Source organism: Austrofundulus limnaeus, unplaced genomic scaffold, assembly GCF_001266775.1.
Source record: "Austrofundulus limnaeus strain Quisiro unplaced genomic scaffold, Austrofundulus_limnaeus-1.0 Scaffold1239, whole genome shotgun sequence".
NCBI lineage: Eukaryota > Metazoa > Chordata > Actinopteri > Cyprinodontiformes > Rivulidae > Austrofundulus > Austrofundulus limnaeus.
In genome coordinates, this window is record NW_013953641.1 from 113,864 (window position 1) to 123,969 (window position 10,106).

General features: G+C 41.3%; 1 protein-coding gene across 1 annotated transcript in view; it reads left to right on the forward strand.

Annotated features, from left to right (window-relative positions):
* Positions 1–10,106, forward strand: part of amdhd2 (amidohydrolase domain containing 2) — a 49,327-nt gene that overhangs the window by 33,833 nt on the left and 5,388 nt on the right. Inside the window, exons 9-11 of the mRNA XM_014031368.1 lie at positions 1,792–1,899; positions 3,216–3,284; positions 5,338–5,439. Of these exons, the coding sequence (XP_013886822.1) occupies positions 1,792–1,899; positions 3,216–3,284; positions 5,338–5,439 (279 nt within the window). The remainder of the gene's footprint in view (positions 1–1,791; positions 1,900–3,215; positions 3,285–5,337; positions 5,440–10,106) is intronic.

Sequence of the window (10,106 nt, forward strand, 5' to 3'; positions counted from 1 at the left end):
TACTTTATTATGGTATAGTATTTAAATTTTTACCTGAGAAATACATAATATTGGCCCTTTAAGCTTGGATTACACTTCAATAAGATGTGAGACAGYGGGATGTCTTTTTCCTGAGCAAGTATAAAAAGACTGAATCATAGATCCTCCCTCTGCCTCCCACGGCTCATATAAGTACATAAACAGCAATAAACATGGCTGGATATTGTATTTTTATCAGTCAATGATCAGTGTTGTGTTGGGTGAAGAACAGTCTGTGGTGGAAAAACTTTTTTAAATGGTGGTGATGGAAAAAAGACATGAAAATCTGAAAACCAGCTGCTCTTCTAGTTCTTAACAACTGACTTCAGACAAAAACAATCATTTTAAATAAAATAAGCTGCAGAAGGCAGAGCTGATCRAAGTCCTACTCCTCAGTGCTGCAGCAGCTGTGGTGTTCCCCATGAAAAAACACACCCACAAAGTTTTGACCAATCACATGCTCCGAGCTGCAAAGTCTGTATCTTACAGTTCTGTCTGGGGGCAATGCACAAGACTGCTGTCGCCGGGGGATAGCAGCGGGAGAACAGACAGAAATCGAGCAATTTTTTGTTGCTCAGCAGGAGGAACAAGACGTGCAACTCGTAGTATAAACCAGGCTKGAGTCAAAGCGACACTCTGGGCATGTTTTTAATGAGAATTGCCCCTTTAAATGTTGCGAGCAGTAAATTTTACATTTTTTTAAATATAGGACTGCAAAGGCCTACAGTGCTTTAAAAATGTAAAACAAGTTATTAAAAATGAAAATTTATAGACTATTTTATATATTTCTGCAGGAGACACATCTTATAGAGGAAGATGACAGAACAGTTTGCTTCACTTATGACTTATTCAAGAATCTGTTCCATTTTATGTAAAAAATGTTAAAGTTAAAATGGGTACGTACTTAGTAGTTCATGGGTCTTTACTATTAGAATATAGAAAAATTTACAAAGCAACTACTGTAAATAACTTGCTGGTGGTTCTAAATATCTTATTAAAAAGAACAAAAATGGCACTAAAATCAAATAAAATGAGTTATAAACAAACAAATTAAAGCAAACCCTCAAAAATAGCTGTGTTTCCATCAACATTTTTAATGCACATTTTGAAGTATCACATCAGAAAAGGTGAATGGAAATGGCATGATTGGAAAAAAAACTCTAATTTGCATAAAAGTTGATACACTCGCTTGAGSTGGTTTTTGGTTTTTTCAAAAATGAGTTAATGTGCAAAAGGAGAGATGGAAACACATTTGCAGAATAAGTTCAGACATAGCGAACATTTATTTTCACATGTTGATCAGCTGTTCTCGCTGTCTGTCTGAAACTGGTACCGATACCAGAGCGACTTCAGCTGGACCCTCCTGCTGTCGGCGTCTTCTCAGTTATTCCTGTAACGTGAAGAGAATCACATTTCTTTCTCTACATCTGCAGACAGCAGGAACATCGCCAAAACCAGTTGATATGACAAAAATAATTACAACTTTCCTGATAATAGCAACATGTTCCTGATAACTTCTCTCCATTTTCTTGAGATGCAACTTTTACTTCCTGTTTACTACACACGTGCATCTGATGTAACTGATTCGCTTCAAGCCAGTTGATGGAAACACGTCTGATTCGCATTTATTCGTTTTTTCCTTTTTGCGAAATTTTAAAAATTTGTTCAAAATTTGAATTACAATTGGATGGAAACACGCCTACAAAGGACATGCTGCTGTTTTCATTTTTGATTCAAAGTGAGTTGAGTCAGAACTATTTGTTTACTTTCCAGGTTTGGTGTTGGTGACGGATGCAATCACAGCTATGGGTCTTCCTCCAGGCCGTCACTCTCTGGGTCAGCAGGTCATTGAGATCCAGGGTCTCCACGCCTACGTAGCAGGTTTTATAACTATTATTTTTTAACAGATACTCTCAAACAAGATGTCTAACTTTTATTGGATATTATTCATGAATATTTTGTTCATGAGATGAATGAACAGAAAATATTTTACTAAAACATTTTATTTACCGTTATTTAAGCATGCAAGTCCTGTTGAGATTGCAGATCTCTTTTTCAAGGGAGGCCTGGAGGCAACCTATTGTACATGTTTTTGTGTTGTGGGGGAAACTGGAGTACCCAGAGAAAACCCACACAAGCACGAGAAGAACATGCAAACTCTGCACAGAAAGACCCCAGGTCTGAAACCAGGACCTTCTTGCTGTGAGGCGTCGGTGCTAACCACTGAGCCGTTGTGCTGACCTTTGTTTCTGCTCATATTGCTTCATGTTTATTTAGTTGTATCAGTTTATTTAAATAACAATAATTTACAACAATATCAGCATTTGTGAAGAAAATCAAATGTTGTTCTATATCCATCCATCCATCCATCCATCCATCCATCCATCCACAATCATCTGCTATATCTTCAGTCAGGTCGCGGGGACAGCAGCTTGAGCAGGGAAGTCCAGACCTCTCTCTCTCCAGCCACCTCTTCCAGCTCTTCTGGATGAACTCCAAGGTGTTCCCAGGCCAGCTGAGAGATATAGTCTTTCTAGCGTGTCCTGGGTCTTCCTCGGGGCCTCCTTCCCAGTTGGGCATGCCTCCTGAAGCACCTCCCTAGGGAGGTGCTTCAGGAGGCATCCTTACTAGATGCCCAAACCACCTCAACTGACTCCTCTCGATGTGGAGGAGCAGCAGCTCTACTCTGAGTCTCTCCCAGATAACTGAACTTCTTCTCCTATATAATCCAGATAATTTGATTGGCTGACACTGATCAGACTCTGGTTTTTAAATGTTTCACTGAGACCCATCTGGTCTATTTGTCTTATTATTGACTCCTGGAAATAGAGATTAAACTTGGACCACAGAGCACTTTTCTTCATGTCTTCCTGAAATGAGCTCATCTTCTCAATACATGTCCTTTATCTCTCTGTATGTTTGAGACAAGTTTGTGTCCGTAGAATGTGTCCTTTGTCTCTCTGCCCACCTGGGAAAAGCTTATGTCCACAAAATGCTTGTCCCATCTCTTTGTGCACCTGAGATGAGCTCACATTTGTTTAGACAACTCAGTTTTTTCTGATTATTATTACTATTATTATTGTTGTTGTTGTTGTTGTTGTTGTTGTTGTTGTTGTCATGAGTCTGAACAGAAATAGATGGAAACTCCACTTCTGTCATAAACTGAGGTGCATAAACACCAAGTTTTAATCTTTCAGGGACAAAGACACTCAGCGGCAGCATTGCCACAATGGACATGTGTGTTCGCCACTTCAAACAGGCTTCAGGTCAGTTTACTTCTTTTAGTTAAAAGTAAAAAAAAATTGGCTGCATTATTATTTTTTCTGACCAACATTTTCAAACGTTCTTACAAACATTTAAACACTGCTTCTGTGCTAGTTAATAAGATTTTAGCAGAACTGACAAAATGACAAAGAAATTGGTTATTTAATGATTAACAATGTTTTTTAATTTTTTTAATATGTACAGAAACAATTGATTACACATTATGAGTTTATTGTTGGTTTATTTCTTATTTTCAGAACTGTAAAAACAGACTTTTTTATTAAAACAAATCAATATGAGCTTTAGGTTATAATTTTAGTCTGCCTAGGTGTATGACATAATACCATGGACATTCATTTATAGGCTTGTTATTTTTTTGGTTTACTACTATAAATGTTGTAGTGAGTTGTTAGGAGAGAAACTGAAATATGATTAACTATTCCTGTCCTACATTACACTTTTACCTGTTGGGGCACCAGGTCAGTTAATGACCAACATTTATTCACCTTTTTAATCAGACTCAAATTTACTGGAGTGAGGTCATGAGGTCATGATGTAACAGTTAATTCTTATCTCAGACCAAAATACTCAAAGATGAGGAACCAGCTTTGTCTTTTATGGTAATTTATTACAAAAATACAGCAAGAATCAATTTCATTGAATCGTGACTGAAACAGTAAAAATAACAGACAAAGTATTAAGGTTTATAAAACAGTTAAAGATGAAAAGGATTGTAGACTTGATGTTATTCATCAAGTTAAGATAAGGTCTGGATGTTAAAACCTTTATAGAATGAAAATACATTTTCCCCAATGGAATTTTTTTTTCTATTGATTAATTGACAAGAGACCCAAGTTAAAACCTATAAGTTGTTGTCAATTTGGAAAGAAGGTGTTAAGATCTGAACCAGATTGATTTTTGTAACTTTTATCTTACTGCAAGTCGTAAGAATCTTATCAAAGTTGCCTCGGCTGTTTAAACCAAGATTGTTCTGCAAACCACTTGTGTAATGCCTGATAAGGTACGGTTCATTAGCTCACCAAGGTGGAGACCTACCTCTGTCTCATTGGAGGTGAAGGCTTGTGTGCCAGACTGTGAGGTCCAGATGATTCAGATCTGCCCTGAGGTCATTACGGAGAGGTTCGTACGAATTCACTAATCAGACCCCGCTGGGTCATCACAAACTTCCCATTTGCAGTAATCAAGAATTACATTTTTTCCCTCAGATGGTTGTCGCCCATCATCAGTTCCTGAAGCTTCCAGCTTCCTCAGCAAATCTCAGATAATCACTGTCTGAAAACCAAAACTGGACTAATTTTCACAGTTTTGCACCCAGCTTGCAGCTGTGTGTTTTTCTTAGACAAAACAAAAGATAGCTTAAGTCTCTGTCAGAAGAATATAAAATTTCTTTTGGGGAGAATATTATGTTGACTTAGACAGAGTGGCATCTCTGTCAAAAAATGCACAGGTGTTGTTTATCTTCTGCTCAGGAAAAATCAGTAAAAAGAGAACAGTCAGTTAAATTAACACTGGTGTGAAAATGAATGACAGTTCAGAAATCATCTTCAGATCATAGTGTGACAGTACACACTTGAAGTAAAAATACCTTTAAAAAAGGACAATCATGTTAGTGATCATTAATGATTATTTTCTTTTTTATATAATATAATGAATCTTAAAGGATTAAAACAGATTGTTGTGTCAGCATTATCTGCATGATAGTGACAGTTTTTTGAAGCAAATATAGTTTTGTCTCTAAGAAAGCTTTTTCAAAACAAAGTTCAGTTAATCGTGAGACATGACCAGTGGTGGTTAGAAAGTCATGTCAGGGGTCACGGTAGCTCATGCTACAGTGTGAAAGTGTTATCTATATTATGCCTGGAATTTGAATGTTTGCACACGTTCTGATAATGCTGGTTTGTTTTGTTTTTTTGTTGGTGGTGTTATTGTCTTACAGATCTGAATAGGTTCTGTTCTGAAATGACTTTGTCCTTCAGGTCCTATCACAATGTCCAGTTGTTGGGCTCATTCATCTCATCTCCATCTTGGTTTCAGGCTGCAGTACAGAAGAAGCTCTGGAAGCTGCTTCTCTTCATCCAGCTCAGCTTCTCAACATCACCAACAAGAAGGGGACTCTGGACCATGGCTCAGATGCAGGTCAGACTGTTTCATAAGACTGRTGTTTTGATATAGACATTTATTTATTTTGTTATACTACACTCAGGAAGCTGGAATTTGAAGCTGGAGCGGTTATAACAATATCCCCACAAGATGGTTCTAGTCTAAGTTTTAGAACAACCCCCTCCATATAAACAATCAAAACTTTGATTTTGTTAAAAATATCTCAAATGTTTTCAGGGTTGTTGATTTTTGATGCTTCCATCTCTTGTTGATTGCCATAGTGCTTACCTTGCATCTGTTTGGTCAAATATTAATTTTTCTAACCTCCATCCATCTGTCCGTTTTCTTCCTCTTATCCGGGATCAGGTCTCGGGGGCAGCAGTCTAAGCACAGAGACCCAGACTTCCCTCTCTCCAGCCACTTGGGCCAGGTCTTCTTTGGGGAATCCCAAGGCAATCTCCCACTTCATTGTTCCCTCATTCATGAACAATACCCCGAGATACTTAAACTGCTCCACTCGGGGCAGGACCTCTGACCCAGAAGAGGCAATCTGCCCTTTTCTGGTTCAAGACCATGGACTTGGACTTGGAGGCACTGATCCTCATCCTGGCTGCTTCACACTCAGCTGTGAACCACTCCAGTGAGAGTTGGAGAGCATGATCTGATGAAGCCAATATGATCACATCATCAGCAAAAAGCAGAGATGTGATCCTAATGTCATCAATCAGGATTCCTTCAACACTTTGGCTGCACCTAAAAATATCGGTGACAGAGGGTAACCTTGGCAGAGTCCAATTTTCACAGGAAATGAGTCCAACTTACTACTGGCAATGCGAACCAAGCTCTGACACAGTCATACACAGACCTAACAGCCTGTATCAAAAGGCTTGGTACCACATACTTCTGGAGTATCCTCCACAGGACTCCCTAGTACACAAAACTTGTAGAATGGTTGAGCGAACTCCCGTGCACCCTCCAGGACCCTTCTGAAGGTGTAGAGCTGGTCCAGTGTTCCCAGACAAGGATGAAAACTACACTGCTCATCCTGAATCAGACATTCAACTATCTGGTGGACCCTTCTCTCCAGGGCCCCTGAATAGACCTTACCAGGGAGGCTTATAAGTGTGACTTCCCTGTTGTTGTAACACACTCTGTGGTCCCCCTTTTTAAATAGAGAGACCACCACCCTGGTCTGCCAATCCAGGGAAACTGCCCCTGATGTCCACATGATATTGTAGAGTTGCATCAGTCAATACAAACCCACAACATCCAGAGCCTTAAGGAAATCTGGGCCAATCTCATCCACCCCCGGCACCCTGCCACTGAGGAGCTTTTTAACCACCTCAGTGATCTCAGCACCAGAGATTGGAGAGTCCAACCCAGGATCCCCTGGCTCTGTTTCCTCATTGGWTCACATGCTGGTGGGGTTAAGGAGGCCTTCAAAGTGTTCTGCCCACCAATCCACAATGTTAACAATGTAAACAGTGCTGGTGGTGAACCGCTTTCCCCCCAAGATGCTGGATGGTGGACCAAAATCACGTCAAAGCCATACAAAATCTTTTCCATGGCCTCTCTGAACTCCTCACATGTCCAAGGTTTTGCCACATCTTTTTTCTTTAACTTTTGTCACAGTTGGGGATGTTTGATTTTGTTTTATTGTGTTTTTTTTAGTTTGTGTTTCGTTAGATTTCTACTTTTTATTTTTTATTTTATGATTATATTGTATTTTATGACTGTGTGCAGCACTTTTGTCCTGTTGGTGTTTAAAGTGCTTTACAAATAAAGTTGGTATGGTATGGTATGGTACAGCTCCTGTAAGCCGCATAGACATTGGAGGCACAGAACATGGCCCACTCGGACTCAATGTCCCCCACTCCCACCAGAACGTGTTCAAAGTTCTCCCAGAAGTGTAAGTTGAAGCTCAATCTGACAGGAGTCTCTGCCAGACAATTCCAGCAGACCCTCAGTATATGTTTGGGTCAGCCAGGTCTGATCGGCATCTTCTCCCACCATCGGAGCCAGCTCACCGCCAGGTAGTGGTCAGTTGACAGCTCCGCACCTCTCTTCACCTGAGTGTCCAAGACGTTTGGCCACAGATCAGATGAAATGACAACAAAGTCGATCATCGAACTGCGGCCTAGGGTGTCCTGGTGCCGAGAGCACATATGGACACTCTTATGCTTGAACATGGTGTTCATTATGGACAATCCATGATGAGTACAGTAGTCTAATTAAAAAAACACCTCTCGACTTCAGATTGCAAGGTCGTTCCTCCCAACCACACCCCTCCATGTCTCACTGTCATTGCTCATGTGAGCGTTGAAGTCCCCCAGCAGAACGAGGGAGTCCCTGTTAGGCGCGCTCTCCAGCACCCCCTCCAAGGACTCCAGAAAGTGTGGTTAATCTGAACTGCTGTTACCCCCAATTTACATTGCTTGCGTTCCGTCTCCGCTCCGGTCCGACCTCCGCAGCAAATACGCACCCATTATAATCAATGAGAGTGTTTACACTGGCTGCGCAGGGCGGCGGTGAGTGGACGGCGATCCATCAAAATTAGAACAGATCCTATTTTTGCCGGATGCCAGAGCTGCGCCGTAGTCAATTTTGAAAGATTACGTTGCACCAACAGGAAAAGACACGAGCACAACATCAGTATTTTCAAAATAAGACACTATTCGGCAGAATAATTTGTCAGAATAATGTCAAAATTGCGGCTATATCAATAAATATACGGATATATTACTACACAAATGCTGTCAGAATGTATYGTTCTATTTGGGAAGCGGATAGAAACATGTAGCATGAAGCATATGAGTACACACATGATACACGTGGATTTTATTTTGAAATCAGAAGTTTCAGAAAGCCGACAGCGAGACAGTTTCAACATAGATACCAAAAGCCTTTATATCATTGTTGTCAGCTGTGTTTGGAGTTCATCTTTCACAGAATTAATTATTTTTTGCTGTGACTTCCACATTTATCACTGAATTTATTGCGCGATCTGCTTCCTGCACGTCTGTCGGACCAGAGCGGAGCGGAGGTAGTGTAAACTGGAATTGAAATGCACAGCTGCGACCTGCGCAGCAGAGATGCATGCAGTATAAATCCGGGGTTAGGCTCATAGGCACAAACAACAGTCAGGACCCGTCCCCCCCATCCGTAGGTGGAGGGAGGCTACCCTCTTGTTCACCAGGGTGAATCCCAACGTACAGGCACCGAGATGGGGGGACAATAAGTAGGCCCATTCCTGCTCRGCACCTCTCAGCATTGGCAACTCCAGAGTGGAAGAGAGTCCAACCCCTCTGGAGGAGACTGGTTCCAGAGCCAGAGCGGTGCGTCGAGGTGAGTCCAACTATATCTAGTCAGAACCTCTCAACCTCACACACCAGCTCAGGCTCCTCCCCCACCAGAGAGGTGACATTCCACATCCCTGGAGTCAGCTTCTGTAGCCGAGGATCAGACCGCCAAGGTCCTCACCTTTGACCACTGCCCATTGCACAATGCACCCAACCCCTCTGCCCCCTCCTACAGGTGTTAAGACCAAAGGAAGGGGGAACCACGTCTCCTCTTTGGGCTGTGCCTGGCCAGGCTCCATGGGCAAAAGCCTGGCCACAAGGGGCTTGCCAATTTGCTCCACATCCAGGCCTGGCTCCGGAGTGGGGCCCCAGTGACCTGTGTCTGGGCAAGGGAACTCCAAGTCCAATGTGGACACTCACCATAAGGAGTCTTTGAATCAGTGTACATTTCCATGTGTAGTTTTYTGATGCTGCAATTAAAGCTATGACCACTTTTTACAAGATTATCATGGTCTTACTCAGCACCTAGCATAAGTAGGGTAAACTAAAATACATTGTCAGTAATACAGTGCGGTGCAAAAGTTTGGGCAGCCTTGTTAATTTTCCTGATTTACCTTTATTAATCATTGAATGTTTGGATTAAAAATATCAGTAAAATAAATCATATATGGGACAACCAGTGATATTAGAGAAGTGAAATAAAGTTTAAATGATTTACAGAAAGTGTGCAATAATTGGTTAAACAAAATTAGGCAGGTGCATTAATTTGGGCACTGTTGTCATTTTATTGATTTCAAACCTTTAGAACTAATTATTGGAACTTAAATTAGGTTTGTTAAGTTCAGTGACCCTTGACCTCCATACACAGGTGACTCCAATTATGAGAAAGGGTACTTAAGGGGGGCAATAGTAAGTTTTTCTCCTCTTTCATCTTCTCTGAAGAGTGGCAGCGGGAGTCTGAAAACAAGTTTCAAATGATCTGAATACAAAGATTGTTCAGCGTCATGGTTTAGAGGAAGGAGACAGAAAGATATCTGAGAGATTTCATCTTTCAGTCTCCACTGTGAGAAACATTGTGAGAAAATGTTAGACCACAGGCACAGTTCAAGTGTAGGCTCCAAGTGGCAGACCAAGACTAATCTGGAATAAACAGAAGTGAAGGATGTTCAGAAGAGTCAGAGACAACCCACAGACCAGCACCAAACACCTACAACATCATCTTGCTGCTGATGGAGTCACTGTGCATCGTTCAACTATTCAGCACACTTTACACAAGGAGATGCAGTATGGGAGAGTGATGCAGAGGAGTCCTTGTCTCCGCCCACATCACAAACAGAGCAGCTTGAGGTTTGCTAAAGCACATCTGGACAAGCCAGCTTCATGTTGGAATAAGGTGCTGTGGAC